General features: G+C 42.8%; 1 protein-coding gene across 18 annotated transcripts in view; it reads left to right on the top strand.

Moving 5' to 3' along the window:
• The window catches only part of GRIP1 (glutamate receptor interacting protein 1), a 478,395-nt gene that overhangs the window by 404,569 nt on the left and 56,447 nt on the right, over positions 1–17,379 (top strand). For all 18 annotated transcript variants that reach the window (XM_021092908.1, XM_021092918.1, XM_021092914.1 and 15 more), the window contains 2 exons: positions 2,348–2,417; positions 4,298–4,443. In XM_021092908.1, coding sequence (XP_020948567.1) covers positions 2,348–2,417; positions 4,298–4,443 — 216 coding nt within the window. The remainder of the gene's footprint in view (positions 1–2,347; positions 2,418–4,297; positions 4,444–17,379) is intronic.

The following is a 17,379-nucleotide window of genomic DNA, read 5'->3' as shown; positions in this document are numbered from 1 at the left end:
AAGCTATACATGTGCATGAAACCTGCTAATTTTTAAATGTTGGCAACTAATTTAATTTTTTAAAGCACTACAAGTCAAGCAAAACCTGCTTGGTTTGTGACTTCCTGAGATAGCGGAGAATAAAAACATGGTGCTAGGGTGTGCAAGCCATGACTGAGCCCTCAAAGCCCCAAAAGCATGGCCATATTTAACGTGCCCTGGTAGGCGCAGTAGTGACAGTGTCGGGAGCTCATACAGAGTTGGATCCACTTCTGGGTTCAACTTCATCCCTCCAGTGGGCATCACTTCATCACTCCAGTGGGCATCTGCCCTGGTGAACCTTTCACACCTCCAGGACGGACTTGGTTAATAGAGAAAGAGAAGAATATCATAAATGTGACATGGCCACCGTATGTATCTGTAGACACTAAGAAGTTTCAGACCTCCCTGCAAAGTTGTGTGGGTTTGTCCAGAGGTCACAGTGATATTTTCCTCTGTTACAAGGATGAAAGAGATGGGTTTGATGTATCTTGTTGCCTATACTGTTTTTTGTTTCAGCCCTTTTTAGTAGAACATGGTTTAAAAGGGGGGGGGAGACATTGAGTGCTCTGTGATGGTTACTAAATCTTGAGGAAATATTGTGTAAATTCATTGGCTGATGCTGGAAAAGTCGTATTTGCAGGTCATTACAAAGGTTTTGTTTCTGTGCCCTAAGCCCAGAACAATTTGCTGTTCTGAAATGTAACATGAGTAAAAATGCTGGACTTAGATTTCTCAAGTGGAATTATATCGTCATCGAGTGGAGGTTTAAATTATGAATTGAATTAGGTGTTGTGAAAGAATGTTTTGCATTCTTTGTTAGAAACTAAGAGTAATGATCAAATGAAGTCCCATTAACGTTTCCTGTGGACTAACTCAGACAGTGAGTAAGGTATTGGTATATGTGTTTGCTTTTTCTTTCAATGATGTGTTGAGATATGAAACCATCTGTTCTTGTGCATAAACATTTTCCTGGGATTCAGATGGGATTATGGGCTATGTTATGGTTCTGTGATTATTATGGGGTGATCAGACTGTTGGTAATAAAATCTTACTTTAGGGGCCTTTTAATGATCTTTAAAAGGAAATCACTCCAGGCTTCAGGTTGGCAAAACATCTCCTCTTGGAGGCAAATTGTTGTTTACAAATGTTGGCATGGTTCATTTTAATTATCGAACTCCTAAATTAAATGGAAATTTTCTAGGTCAAGATGATATTTTTAAACTTATATGGACTATGGTTCATTTTCAGGATTATGCCTAAGTAGACGCATTACTATTGCTTTTCATTACAATTACTTCATTATCATTAAATGGGAATATTCCAAAGAAAAGTTATAAAGCCCAAAACTGACTGCTATGCAGGAGAATAATTTTATCTATACACTCAATGAAGTTACATGTATATGTTTAGAAGATGCATATATATAAAGGTATAAATAAATAGCCTCAGTCACATTCCTGAACATTGCAGAACATTCTAGGTCTAAATTTTTGAGCAAAATTTAAGATGTATAATCTATCGAGCAAAAGATTTCCTTCTGAGGAAAAAAGAAAAGAATTTTCTGTCAGTGATTTTCATCCACTCTCCTACCCAGTACACTTGAGGGCCCCAGTATACTGAAGAGTGATGTCTTCTCAGTGGTAAGAAGTGAAAGAAGGGGTGGGAGAGGGGACCACATATAAGTACCACTAAGGGGAGCCCCTGATTGCTTTTAATACTTAGCGTTCACTTTCCACTCTTGAGAATCACAGATTGAAATAGATTTAAACCTGATGGCCAGCTTTGCAATCATTTTCTCCAGTTGCAAATTTAAAATAACCTTGTCTCAGTTTTCAAGATTATAATCACTTTAACACAAACATAGTTTTATTATCAAGAAGGAATAATGGGGAGTTCCCGCTGTGGCACAGTGGAATCTGTGACATTTCTGCAGCTCCAAGACTCAGGTTTCATCCCACGGCCTGGGAACTCCATATGCCAAGGGGCAGCCAAAAAATAAAATGAAAGAAAGAAGAAAAAGTGGTAATGGAAATTCTCTGGTGACGCAGTGGGTTAAGGATTCCAGCATGGTGGCTTGAGTCATTGTTTTGGTGCGGGTTTGATCCCTGGCCTGGGAACTTCTGCCTGTGTAGATGCAGCCAAAAAGGAAAAAAAAAAAAAAAGAAGAAGAAGGGGCATTGTGCACATTTTTAAATTCATTGGCTGATTATCTTTGCTTTGTGCACAAACCATACTTGCATCAACAGGTGCTCATTTTATTGAGCCCTGTACTGTCCTGGGTGAATCATGATCTAAAGATGTGACTGTTTTATCTTGGCTATTGCAGCACCATCCAGTAGAAAACCAGGAGACCCGCTTGTCATATCAGATATCAAGAAAGGCAGTGTGGCACACAGGTAAGAAAGGTGGTTCTGGTACAAAGGGCATTTCTTAATTATGACAGAAATGACCCCTTTCATACCCAAGGCAACCTTGTTAATGGATCATGATATTCTCAGTATTTCCAGGCAGCCACTATTAATCAATGATATTCGATATCTCTAATGTCAATAGCTATGTAGAGCGCTCCCCTTATGTCAGTTTATTTCTGCACCCAGTGCAGGTAGCTGAAGATGTTCTTAGGGTCTTTCATGAATCCAGCATAGCCTCTCCTTCACAGATCATCGTCCATCCTTCATTTTTCCAGCTAAATTGAAAGTGGTCCCAGTTATGAGAGTCACCCCACATGGAGATAATAGCTTTGGGGAGAGTTTTGCTAGATGCCAGAATGTCTTCCCTAATCCAGCCAGATCCTTGCGCCTTAAAACAATGTCTATGTCTCCTGTTTGGTCCATGGACGATGAACATCAGGGAGTCTCAAACTTTTAATTTCACAGATCAAAAATATTTTAGGAGTTCCCACTGTGGTGCAACAGAAACCAGCCAGTCCATGAGGACACAAGTTCAATCCCTGGCCTCTCTCAGTGGGTTAAGGATCCAGCATTGCCTTGAGCTGTGGTGTAGGTCGCAGACTTGGCTCGAATCCCATGTTGCTGTGGCTGTGATGTAGGCTGGCAGCTGTATCTCCGATTTGACCCCTAGCCTGGGAGCTTCCATATGCTGCAGGTGTGGCCCTAAAAGGAAAAAAAAAATTAAGTGATTGGGAATATTGATGTAGGAATAACTTTCTTTTTATTTTCCAATTAAGGACTTAAAAAATTCAATCTATTCTCATAGTCTTTTCATTAAATCAACATGTTAACACTCAAAAAACAGTAGGAAGGATATTGTATGAGTTTAGCTATTTAACTATTGGCTCAGATACAGTGACAAGGAGACTCAGAAATAGGGCAGATCCAACAAGACAGAGTTTGTCTGTTGTGTGGCAGTTGGGAGGCAGGCAGGAAACTCGACTGGAAGAGCAGCTCTACCGCCCTCTCCAGCTTGCTCCAGTCACTGCAATTGTCCAGCCATAGAGGGGAGGTGGTGGTGGTGCCGAGAGAGTCTGGAGTGTGCAACTTTAGGGGGTGACCCAGAAGAAAGAAGGGGAGAATGGATGCTGGGAAGCAGTTCGCAATCTCTGACACCGACAGAACACTTAAAGGATGGCTCTCCCACCACATAACCTTCCTTACAAATAGGTGTGCCTATACATAGAGAGATACATGCAAGCATAATATACATTGCCATTTTTTTTTTTCATTTCATGGTGGACCTTAAAAACTTTCAAGACTTGCAGCGGCCCACAGCCAATGTTAGAAGTAAGCAACCACTCTCCAGATAGCTAGCAGCATCAGATTCACCTTTTCCCCTTCCTGTAGCCACAGTGAGTTTCCCGGGGCAGGTTGAAATGACAGAGACATGAAGACTCAGACCTCTGCTAAGTCCCTGGCATCTTGACCCCCTCCCTCCCTCTACCCTCTCCTAGTATCTGGACTGCCAAGGATCAGAAGTGATACAACATGTGGAGAGGCATAAGGACACTCAGGCTCTGTAAACCGGGGCCCACTACCCCCCTTTCTAGGGATCTTAGAATTCCTGAGTAAAGCGCATATGGTTGTCCTGGTTTAATTGAAGAACGCATAAGAAAAATGTTTTTAATACTCTGCAATTTAAGGTCCCGGCAGCCATCCAAAATAAGACTGGCAAACAAGGGATTTGTCAATACAACAAAAAAAGCTGAAGACTCTCATTTCCTCTAAAGAGGACCATAATGCTACTTTATGCTAGATGCCTCTTAGATCAGCCTGGTTAAATGCTCCTCATTAATCATGTGCTGATGTATGTTTACCAACAGAACTGGAACCCTGGAACTTGGGGATAAATTACTCGCCATAGATAACATACGGCTGGACAATTGCTCCATGGAAGATGCAGTTCAGATCCTCCAGCAGTGTGAAGACCTGGTGAAGCTCAAAATCCGCAAAGATGAAGATAATTCAGGTATCGATAACCTCGCTAGTTCAGACTGATTTCTCTCACTGCCCATCTGTCACCGAAGATATTAGATCTTGGTGTTTTACATACAACAGCTGGCTAGTGACATGGCAGCCGTGTTTTACATAGTTAAGAGGGTCTTTAAATTGTGCGTCGAGAGGGTAGTAGGGGTTTTAAATAATGGTGCTTTTAAGTGATATAATTAGGATATTTTCATTATATAAACATTACAACTGTATTAAGCTAATTTTTAAAGATGAAAACTAAATCATCACCCAGTAGCACCCTAGGAAAAGAGAACTAGTCATTTTTTTAGTTGATATTATATTACATAATTATAACCCCTAGCGCATGTTATATTTTTAACTTAGCTTTATAGACGTTATTTATTTCCCCAGTGTTTTCAAGTTTTTCCTTTATGTAATTAGCAGTTGACTTTTGCCTAATAATCCCACTTATTGAATCTTTCTGAAGCATTTGATTTTGTTTTCATAGATCCGGTGTACAAATCCTTTGTATCATTTTAATTTACTGCTATAATTTATTTACCATTTTTGTCTTCTTACTTGAATTGGTTCCAGTTGTTTCATTACTATAGGTGGCACAATCATGGATATTTTTATGCATGGATATCTTTATTCAACTTTTCTTCTTTGGAATTATATCCTTAGGAAATATTCCTAAAAGTAGGATGGCTGAGTCCAAATGAAAAGGGAAAGCTTTGGAGTTCCCATTGTAGCTCAGGGGGTTAAGAACCTGACATAGTGTCTGTGAGGATGTAGGTTCAATCCCTGGCCTTGCTTAGTGGGTTAAGGAACCAGCGTTGCTACAAGCTATAGTGTAGGTCACAGACACAGCTCGGATCTGCTGTTGCCATGGCCATGGGTTAGGCTGGCAGCTGCAGCTCCAATTCAACCCCTAGCCTGGGAACTTCCACATGCCACAGATGCAGCCTTAAAAAGGAAAAAAAAGGTGGGGGGGGGGGAGAAAAGTTTATGATTCCTGAGGAGTCTTGTACCATGTTGCTTTCTAAAAGGGCTCTATCTACTTTTCCTGCTTCCAGTAATGTTTGAATGCAGGAGAGCAGTGCTTCTCAAACATTAGAAGGTCTCAGAGTCACCCGAAGAGCTTGTTAAAACACAGTTTCTGGGCACCAACCCCAGATGGGGTCTGAGACTCTCATTTCTAGCAGACTGCATGGTGATGCTCCTATGACCCAACGGTCTGAGCAGCCCCAAAGCAGCCCTTCTACCTGATTATAAGAACCCAAGCTAATTGAAAAAAGTTCATGAATTGAAAGAGTCAGCTCAGTGGAGAATTTATAGAAAGTGGCATATATCTATAACATAAACATTTAATTAAAAATGTGCTAGTCTTTTGGGGGAAGCCAGCACTTGATGCTGATTGTAGTTACAAGTTGTTTTGCTTATTTGCCTAAGCATAATAAACAGTTTACAGTTTCCAGGTTGGGATTTTGTGTTATTTTGTTTAATGCAGTGAGAATTTAAAGCATTTGAAACAGTCTGAATACTTACTCCATCTAGATTTTTATTTCCCCAGTGTTTTCAAGTTTTTCCTTTATGTAATTAGCAGTTGACTTTTGCCTAATAATCCCACTTATTGAATCTTTCTGAAGCATTTGATTTTGTTTTCATAGATCCGGTGTACTCATATTTCATAGGTTATATAAGATTCATTCAGTTACATAGTTACAATAACAAGTAAAACTGGCATAAACAGGCTTGGGAATAAACATAACTGACTCTCAATTTTTAAGCTTATAACTCAATCGGTAGTAGGAACCGATTGAGTTATAAGTAGAGGTGCACAGAGGTGCCAAAGAGTAAAATCTGTTACTCTGGTGGCACTGGTCAGTGTATTTTACAAAGAGGATGGAGAGTCACAATTAATCCAGTAAAGGAGTTCCTGTCATGGCTCAGTGGTAACGAACCTGACTAATTTCCACGAGGACACGGGTTCAATCCCTGGCCTCACTAAGTGGGTTAAGGATCCATCATTGCTGTGAGCTGTGGTGTAGGTCACAGACACAACTCAGATCCCAAGTTGCTATGGCTGTGGCGTAGGCCGGCAGCTACAGCTCTGATTCGATCCCTAGCCTGGGAACCTCCACATGTTACAGGTTCAGCCCTCCAAAGACAGAGAGGAAAAAGGCAATTAATCCAGTAAATTGGTTACGGGGAGACTGTTTAAGAGAGCTTCTGCTGACTATAATTTCATCCCATCTAATAATGAGCTATTGTCAATGCCTTGGAAGCTCCTGCAGTCTGATCCTCTAGATCCAGAGTCTGTGGTCATGTCGGGCCAGGTTTTTATGGTTTCTCTTCAGAGTCAAACAAGTTGGTGGTTACATCCATCAGTAAGCTGGTAAGGAGGATTATATCCAAATATATTTTGTAACAAACATTTAAAAATATGCATAGATTTCTACTAGTTATTTCCCAAGCACCTGATTTTCTGCACCAACATTTGCATTTCTCTCCTGACAAGCATGCTTCATCGGCACTTTCTTTGGGAGATTTATTTTAAAAGGGGGATAAAACCTCTAGCATCAGGCTGGGTTCTGTCTTAGGGAAGAGGCAAAGCCCTATGGAGAAAACGCATTTTGCATGATTTGCCCAAGCTAAGCAGATCTCAGCCATCTTCCTTGCAGAGTGAAAAAGCCAAGCCCTAGATGAATATGTATGGCACTTATGGTTGGCAGTGTTCCCAGTTCCAAAGCCAGGCTGTGCAGACACACTGGGAGGAGGTTCAGAAACAACGGAGCCCTCGAAGAGACAGATCTTACTTTTAATTGCTTCTTTCCTTTGACTTATTTTTTTCCCCCTTTCAATAATCCCTCCCCCTACAGTCACTGTGCCTAATGCTATGGCAATGATCCTGTTTGTTAGGGGTTTTTTTAATTGATTTTTATTTTTTCCATTATAGTTGGTTTACAGTGTTCTGTCAATTTCTACTGTACAGCAAAGTGACCCGGTCACACACACACACACACACACACATGTATATATACATTCTTTTTCTCACATTATCCTCCATCATGTTCCATCACAAGTGACAAGATATAGTTCCCTGTGCTATACAGCAGGATCTCATTGCTTATTCACTCCAAACGCAATAGTTTGCATCTATTAATCCCAGACTCCCAGTCCCTCCCACTCCCCACCTTTGGCAACTGCAAGTCTGTTCTCCAAGTCCATGAGTTTCTTTTCTGTCGAAAGGTTCATTTGTGCCATATATTAGATTCCAGAGAGAAGTGATATCATATCGTATTAGGTATTTTTTTTTTATTTTTAAGAGGTCCAACTTTTAAAATCCTGAATCCTTCCATTGAGAACCATGCACCAACCCAAAATAAGACTGCAAATATAGGCTCAAGAGACATATTTACCAAACCATATTTTCTCAAGTTGTTATAATGAAATATATACTCACTTCCATCAATTCTTATAACAGACCGTTATTTGAAAATTGATCATTGATTTGGAAGAATTTGAGTGTTTCTGAATCTCCCGTTGTGGCTCAGTGGAAATGAACCCAAGTAGTATCCATGAGGATGCAGGTTCCATCCCTGGCCTCGCTCAGTGGGTTAAGGATCCAGCATTGCTGTGGCTGTGGTGTAGGCTGGTAGCTACAGCTCCGATTCGACCCCTAGCCTGGGAACCTCCACATGCTGTGCACGTGGCCTTAAAATAAAAATTAAAATTAAATAAAGTAAAAAAAAATGTGTCTCTATATCCTCTTCTCCATGATAATATCAGGATAATTTGAGTAACTGAATTCTTTTTTATTCAGAGCAAAGCATGGGGGGGAGGATTATTCAAAATGTAAAACCTGGATGTAAGATTAGTTCAAGACAGTCTGTGGAGTCATAAAGAGGACACACTTTTGAATCAGACCTGTGTTTAAGGTCCAGCTCTGCCATATGTGAGCTGCATGAGTCTGGGCAAGTTACCTAACCTGCCTGAGATTCAGTTCCATTCTCAGTTATGTGCACATAATAACACCCACCTCAGGGAGCCATTGCAGCTTGTTGAGAGAGAGATGTACTGGTACAGTCAGTATTCAGTAACTGGGAATTATTTTTATCATTATTACATCCTGAAATGCCTTTTCCCCATATCAGTTCTGATCCTTGGTCAAGATATAAATGAGTGGGAAATAAGCATTAATCATAACAACAGTCACTGATTTCTGGAAGTTTGATACTGTGCTTAATCTGAAATCAAATCTGGTGATGTGAACTCTTGCCATCCTTTGTCTCAGTGTTAGAATGGTATATTCAGTATATATTCTCTACTCCTTAAAATATTGCTCATCTTGGGCTTTTTCTCTACATTAGGAGTCTTCCACGTCTTTCCGTAAGTGCCTGCTCCTCTCTATCCTTGGTTCTCTCATCAGTTGTAGAGAGTTTATAACCATACTTGATGCAGCTTGGTTTCCTAAGCTCGTGGCACTGCAAGTGAGTTTAACAGATGCTACTTCAAAATGTAAACATGTCTTCCAGCTGCACTAATTTATTGCTCTGCCTTGTACTTTACCCAAGGAAATGGTAGAACTATTCTCAAATGCTGTTGAAGTCTTTGTTTTTCATTCAATCATGTCGTCAGCATGTAATTTAAAGTCTGTAAGGTGCTAGGGACTGCCAGTTCATAGATTTAAAAGGAAGGACACATTCTCTGGCCTTAAATCAGTCACTGCCTTATGGGAGAAACAGAAAATAATTAACAATATGATGAATGTTCTAGGTGTTTGTCCAAAATGTTAAGAGAATGTGAAGCATCCATCTGAGCAGGGGAGCTCAAGAAAATGCTTCTAACAATCTTGCTCTTGAGAGTATTTGACCGGTGGTGTTAGAATTAGTCAGAGGAAGAGTATGAGCCAAAGGGGAGGTCAGAGAGTGTGGCACATCCTTATAGCAAATACAGATGCAGCAAAAAGAATGTGTAAGGACTTGGTAGTGGCTGAGTAGATAGCACCAGATCATTATGGTCCTTCTAAACCATGTAAAGAAATTTGAATCATACTCCAGAAGCCAATGGGGAGCCGTGAAAAGACATAAAGCAGAGACGTGAGCCGACAGTAGTTGGTCACTGGTTGCAGTCACTTACTGAAGTACTGAAGAGTCTGCATTCACTCTGTTTCTGAATGAAATGGCTAAGGCCTCTGGACTGACTCCACAATGGACAAGCTGGGAAACTTGGGAAAACTAACCTCTCTGAGCCTTGGTGTCCTCATCCATGATGTCGACTGAATGCCTCCTCCACATGGTCATCTTGACAATCAGAGGAGGCAGTATATTGAAGCACTTAATAATGTATGGCACCAAGTGAGCCCCAATGAACACTAACTATCAATGGCCATTATTAACATGTTTTAGGAATTAATCTTAGCTTTATTATACTGTGACCAAATCTTTTGGAACATTGGGGGTGTAGGGATTCCCACCCCACCCTCCATATTCAGTGGCCATCATGCCTTTAGGAGATTTTTCCTTTGTCATCTCTTTCTTTTTTTCTTTTTATGGCTGCACCTGCAGCATATGGAAGTTCCTGGGCTAGAGGTCAAATTGGAGCTGTAGCTGCTGGCCTACGCCATAGCCATGCAACATGGGATTTGAGCAGCATCTAGGACCTACGCTAAAGCTTGTGGCAATGCTGGATCCTTAACCCACTGAGCGAGGCCAGGGACTGAACCTGCATCCTCCTGGATGCTATGTTGGGTTCTTAACCCAATGAGCCACAACGGGAATTCGGCATTTGTCATCTTTCATTACCACAGAAACACGACTGAGTAGAGCCAAAGGTGCTTGCCTGGGTCCTAGCCTAGGACAGTGGCTGTTACCTAATTCCCAGGTCCACAGAGATGCACTTAACCCCCTTGAAATAAAATCTGTTGTTTCACCTTTACTGCATCTGGATCCAGTGTAGATGAAAAGGGGAGAGTTTGGAGATCTGAGAAGAAGCCCTGAAGCAAAACAGTAGAGAATTGGGGCGAATTGTGGAAATAAATAGGGGGAGTCCATATTGGTTCCAAATAATTTCTAAATATCTGCTTTGAATTACTGCCTCTGTGCCAATCAAATATATGGCTACTACTGATTTCTCTCTTGATTTAGAGCACCTCACTACTAATAACTGGCATGTTTGTAGAGACTATAAATTCAGTATTTTCCTTTTCCGGGCTCTAATCTGAGTTAGAAAAACATTTCCTGGCTGCAGTTCGTCCCACCCGAAGCAAATTACCTGTTCACATTTCCAAATAGAATCTTAGGCAAATATAGCTTTAGTACCAATTAAATCTGCCCTTCAGAAATTTGGGCTTTCATGTTTTTTTTTCAGTTCACTAGTGTTAAGTCAGCTAAGTAATTTGCCGCAGCTTCCCCCCTACCCCTGCCCCAAATCTAGATTGAAGTAGCAGAAATGCCCCATCACAAGCAACTGAAAATGAGAGTTCCTGTCTTGGCGCAGTGGTTAACGAATCCGACTAGGAGCCATGAGGTTGCTGGTTCGATCCCTGGCCTTGCTCAGTGGGTTAGGATCCAGCGTTGCCGTGAGCTGTGGTGTAGGTTCCAGACGCAGCTCGGATCCCACGTTGCTGTGGCTCTGGCATAGGCTGGTGGCTACAACCCCAACTGGACCCGTAGCCTGGGAACCGCCATATGCCGCAGGAGCAGCCCAAGAAATAGCAAAAAGACAAAAAAAAAAAAAAAAAAGCAACTGAGAATGATCCTGGCTGTGCTAGAAGCAGAGGTAGGGGTTGTTTTAGCAAGAGGCTGGATGCAAGAAGAAACTATGAGAGATTTTTTAAAATGACTTTTTTTTTTCCTGCTTTATCTCAAAGTGGTAATGACTTTCAAATGCAAATCAGTATCACAGTCAACCAGAGGGCTTGTTAAAACCCTGATGACTGGGCCCCTTCCCCAGAGTTTCAGATCCCAGTGGGTCTGCGATGGGGCTAAGGTTGGGCATTTCTTTTTTTGTTTGGTTTTTTTTGTTTGGTTTTTGTTTGTTTTTGTTTTTGTTTTTGTTTTGTCTTTGTGCTATTTCTTGGGCCGCTCCCACGGCATATGGAGGTTCCCAGGCTAGGGGTCGAATCAGAGCTGTAGCCACCAGCCTATGCCAGAGCCACAGCAACGCGGGATCCGAGCCGCGTATGCAACCTACACCACAGCTCACGGCAATGCCGGATCCTTAACCCACTGAGCAAGGCCAGGGATCGAACCCGCAACCTCATGGTTCCTAGTCGGATTCGTTAACCACTGCGCCACGACGGGAACTCCAGGTTGGGCATTTCTAACAAGTTCTCAGATACTGCTGACATTACCAGTCCCCAGACTACACTTGGACAAGCACTGGCACAAGGCAGCCTAACTTGGAACCTTACAAATGATCACTTACATAAAGAGCTGCAAATTTTACTCTTAAACCCTTAACAACTCCTTGGAACATTATTTTGAATCGGCCTGGGTCAAAAGACCACGCAAGAGGAAGGAAGCCATAGAGGGTATTGTTGTAAATGGTGTATTTTCTCAGGCCTGTCCTCTTCCAAAAAATGGAGCCATACTCTGTGACATGAATTCCGTCACTGTGAGTTGAAGTGAACTTTGATTGACCTGTCCATTTTATGCATTCCCGAGGCCCTCTCCCCAATCCGAGCCTCCGATCGGGCCACAGAAGCAGCTGCCGTTATGGATTCAAGCCAGAAAGCGTTCATTTTGCTAAACACTCAAGACGCCCGAAAATAACATTGCAGATAAGTAATGCTGCCATTCTGCATCTGTGCCGTGGTGCCATTCATTTCCTTAACTAGAGCCGAGCAGCACAAACACGGTGGCTGGCCCCCTGTCTTGTCTTTCATTAATAGTGGTAAACCTTCTGTGGCCATCTAGAAGCCGTTTATAATATCATTAACATCTGTGTAGGCTCACTTCGAAACAGACTGGTGATCCTGCCTCTTTCCCTCTCAGAAAACTTTCTGTTCCGGTTCAGCACTCCCGTGGCTCCTTTCTGAGCTGGTGCAGCCTCTAGGAGAGAGAGTCTTGGAGCGCTTCCACCTCCAAAATGGTCTGAGTGTAAACAGCAGTTACCACCTTCCTGGGGAGCTGCAGAGTCTCACAGCTGCCAGCTGGGCTGACGCCCAGGAAGGCAGATGGAATTGGATGCGCAGCCTGATGCTGACGCAGACCCTCTCGGAGCTGTGGAGGGAGGATATTCTAGGTTGACGGTTGCCACCGCATCAGCCTAGGCGTTATTCTCTCTTTGGATGAGCCTGAGTGGGTTTGCATCCACCTCAACTAGACTCTGTAGTAGCAGGTTGGGTGACTCACACAGCTCGGAACCAGTGACGTCAGGCTAACATTCATTCGTCCTTTCGCTCGTTTGTTTAGGCATTTACTGTCGTCTCCTTGCAGCGAGGCTCTGGGGAGGTGAAGATAAAAATCTCAGTTTTCAAGGTGATCCTATTCTAAAGAAGGAGACACAATTTAAGCATAGAGTACAAAGCATATACTAGAGGAGGCATTCCCAGTGGGTGCAGAAATTGGTTCTTGGGGAGAAAAGAATCTTAGATATTATATTGCAGCAGTTTGTGACTCTCCAAAGCTCAGCCCTACTCAACCGAATCGTATTTCTTCATATTTAATTTCTCTCATTAGGGAGAGTTTAAATTTAATTTTTCTCCTCAACAGGAGAAGAGGAGGCAACAGTTTTTTAAGAGTAATGCAGGAAGGATACCCTGGGAGCTGTAGGATCTCATAGGAAAGGCTTTAGCTAAAGATCCAGGAAGGCTTTCTGAAAGATAAGACATCTGAGCCAAGTTCTAACACGAGAGGAGAAATTATCCAGGCGAAGAAAGATGCTTATAACAAGCGCAAGGTTAAAAATGTGTGAAGACGGAGTTCCCATGTGGCGCAGTGGAAAGGAATCCAACTAGTATCCATGAGGATGCAGGTTTGATCCTCATCAGGAATCCGGCGTTGCCTGTGAGCTGTGGTGTAGATCGCAGACGCGGCTCGGATCCCACATTGCTGTGGCTGTGGTGTAGGCCGGCAGCTGCAGCTCTGATTCGACCCCTAGCCTGGGAACTTCCCCATTCTGCAGGTGTGGCCCTAAAATGCACAAAAAACAAACAAAAAAAACGATGTGTAAAGAATGCTTTTAAAGGAGCCACAGGAGGTTCAGTGGGGAGAGAAGTTTGGAGATAAGGTTGGGATGGGAAAGGTTGGCGGGAACCTCTGGAAACAGAGGGGCTCCAGTCCAGTTCCTGCCCAAGGGGTTGTGTTTTATTCTTCAGGGATTGGGGAACTATTGAAAAGCTTCAAGGAAGAGAGGAGCATATTCAGAGGTATGCTTTTAAAAAGTTCTGGGAAGAAAAGAGAAGGAATTAAATGTTGCCAGGACGAGTGAAAATAGATAGAGGGGAGAGGGACAGAAGCTGGGTCCCAAGTAGGAAAACAATTTAGGAGGAAACCATTGCTGTGGAAACTGGGCTGGGTGGAGATGGGGCCTCCTCCAGAGTACATGGCAGCAGGATGCTCCTGGAACCCTTCCTGGTGGCAGATGGGCCATCAGGTCTGGATGAGACTGTGTACAGACAGCTACCTCCACCATCATCTCTGAGTAAGGAAGCCAGACTAATTAAATGTCTCTTTACTCCAGGCCTGCCCATGGGGTTTTCTAAAGGAATTAATATTTTTTCTTTTTGGAGTTTCCTGGTGGCCTAGCAGGTTGAGAACCAGGCATTGTCATTACTGTGGCTTGGGTCACTGCAGTGGTGCAGGTTCAGTCCCTGTCCTGGGAACTTTGGCATGCCATGGGCATAGCCAAAAATATTTTTCTCTCTTAAAAATATTACTGTGAAAATATATTTTTAAAAAGAGACAGGGAGTTCCCATCATGGCTCAGCAGTAGTGAATCTGACTGGCATCCATGAGGACGCAGGTTCAATCCCTGGCCTCGCAGTTAAGGATCCAGCGTTGCCATGAGCTGTGGTATAGGTCGTAGATGCAACTTGGGTCTGGTATTGCTATGGCTGTGGTGTAGGCCAGCAGCTACAGCTCTGATTCAACCTCTACCCTGGGTGCAGCCCTAAATGGGCAAAAAAAAAAAAAAAAAAAGAGAGAGAGAGAGAGAGAAAGACAGTGTAATGAACCATCCTATATCACGTAGCATCAACAACTGCCAACTTAGGATCAGTCTTGCTTCAGCTCTGCTCCCACCTGAGTTGCCCTACCCCACCACACACTGAATTGTTTTGAAGAATTCTTAGACATATTCCATCTTACAAATATGAATATTCCTACAAATAAACAATACTCTTATAAGAGTCTTCCAAAATACATAACTAAATATCATCATGGTTTAAAATATTAGCAACATTTTTTTTTCTTTTTGGCTGTGCCCACAGCTTGCAGAAGTTTCCAGGCCAGGGATCAAACCCACACCACAGCAGCGACCTGAGCCACAGCAGTGACAACCCCAGGTCTTTAACCCACCGAACCACCAGGGAACTCATAGCAGTCATTCTTAACATCTTCAAATATTTACTCAATGTTCCCACCTCCCTGATTTACATATACCTGGGTAGATAGATAGGTTTTTAAACAGTTGGTTTGGGAGTTCCCTGGTGGCTCAGCAGGTTAAGGACCTGGCATTGTCACTGCTGTGACACGAGTTCGATCCCTGGCCCAGGAACATCCCCAGGGCCAAGGGTGCAGCCAAAAACAAACAAACAAAAAAAAACAACAATTGGTTTGAATTAGGATCCAAAAGGATATAGTCATTGCTTTGGGTTATTATGTCTTCTAAATCCACTCTTTATGGTCTTTATTTTTCAAAGTTTATTTGTTGAAGAAATCAGAAATCAGCTACATTTAGCATCACTTCATTAATATACTATCATTTTCTTGATTTGCATCTCATCACTATTTAAACTCATGGAGCAACCAAACAATTGTCTTTTGTTATTGTAAAGTCTCAGCTGCCTAATTAAAACTGTCCCTGTTGGAGTTCCTGTCATGGCACAGCAGAAACGAATCTGACTAGGAACCATGAGGTTGCAGGTTTGATCCCTGGCCTCACTCAGTGGATTAAGGATCTGGCATTGCCATGAGCTGTGGTGTAGGTTGCAGACGTGGCTCAGATCCCGCATTGCTGTGGCTGTGGTGTAGGCCAGCAGCTGCAGCTCTGATTTGACTTCTAGACTGGGAATCTCCACATGCCGCTAGTGTGGCTCTAAAAAGCAAAAAAAAAAAAAAAAAATCCCTGCATAAGATGGCCTGAAGCTGTCCTAAAACCCTGTTACTCCATTTCTGGTGTTACTTTGTCATCTTAGTGATGCAAGTTGCCAGACTGTCCAGAAATAACCTAAGGTACTCCCTCTGGGTTGCTTGAAGAATAAGCTAACTGGAACCAATTTCTCCCCCTGCTCCCAGCAAGTAAGATTGCACCCCAGCACAGCTTCCCATGGACCAGTGGTTGTTTTCATCTGGACTAAAGTTACATCTGAAACTTCCCACAGGTCCCTGGATTCTGGGCACTGGCTTCCAGCTGGGTGACAGCTTGGTAACTGTCACTTCCCATAGCTCTCATAAAGAGCTGATGGTCAAATCCAGAATGCTTGGTGCCCATTGTCAAGGGAGTGCTCGTGCTTGCCCTATCAGGGAGAAGGGCAGGAAAGGGGCAGAGTACCCCCACTGGCGTGCACACCCACACTGAATGGCCCACAGCATACCCAGCAGTAACCGACATTGAACTGTGCCAAGGTTTACTAATCAAGTGACTCCCTTAGAATTTTGTGCAGAATGTAGTTGGTAGCACAGGCTGCAAAGTACATGTACTCTATCCAGTAAAACCCTCTTCATTTATGTCAAAGCCAGTTCTGATGGGTGACAATACAGTGTAGAAAAAGTTAGACTTTTGACATCTGCTTCCATCTGTGGCTACCCCTGTATCCTGGTGCTTCTCTTAGCAGCTGCTTGGCACAACTAAAGTAGGATCCTGGAAGAGGTGCATAAACCATCAAACAGAGCTATCGGAGGCTTGATGTGGAGGATTCTCAGCTGCCGATGCAAATTTGAGTCTAATTTTGAAGAGGGTGATGCTCTAAGATGTTGATTTCAGCTCTGCATTGTGTGATAGATGGTCTCTATTCTGTGCGTATGGAGAGTTTTAGGCGTAGAGAGAGCCCTGAGGAAGTGGAGGCGATGCCTCCATTTGAGAACTCCCAATTTGTGGCCAGAAGTGAAGTGCTGGCAGGTGGGGACACATCACTTCCTGCATTTCCCTGTAGACCTTTCATTTTCTCTTCAGTGTTATTCTTCACTGCACACACAGATAATTGAATTGTTAACTCAAGCTTTTCTAGTCCTCCTTATTTTAAAGTCTCATATCATAAATGAACAGCTGCTCATTGCACACATGTAACTGTGTTAAGGCTTCGCTAGGACACAGCCTGACTGTAAAAGCTGACTATTTTGTTCAAGTATCTACTGGACCATTTCGCTGTATCCTCAGGTACAGAAATGAACAACTCCTTAAACACTGACAGCTCCCAGGCCCAGGGAAAAAACAAGACATGCTCAAGAACTTTAAGCATGTGATAAGCAAATGAAACCCTCTGAATTCTGAAACTTCATATTTGCAACCTTGACACAGTGAAAACACTTGACCACGTCAAAGATTGCCCATGACATCTTTCAGGCCAGTGCTTTAGGCCGACCACACTCAAATATGTTTTCCTTCATACTCACATTAAATGGTGAAAATTAGCTCATGCTAGTGTGGTAGCCTGGTGTCTGCTACTGAAATGTAACTTACATGGTTCCTGGGCTTAAGAGCAAAGGAGAGAAAATCATTCAAACCTTTGGGTTTTTTGTTGGGGTTTCTCATTCATTTGTTAGTTCTTTCGGTGGAGCTTGTTTGT

Source organism: Sus scrofa, chromosome 5 (assembly GCF_000003025.6).
Source record: "Sus scrofa isolate TJ Tabasco breed Duroc chromosome 5, Sscrofa11.1, whole genome shotgun sequence".
Lineage (NCBI taxonomy): Eukaryota > Metazoa > Chordata > Mammalia > Artiodactyla > Suidae > Sus > Sus scrofa.
Note: the sequence above shows the minus strand (reverse complement) of the source record. Positions and strands in the feature narration are given on the sequence as shown.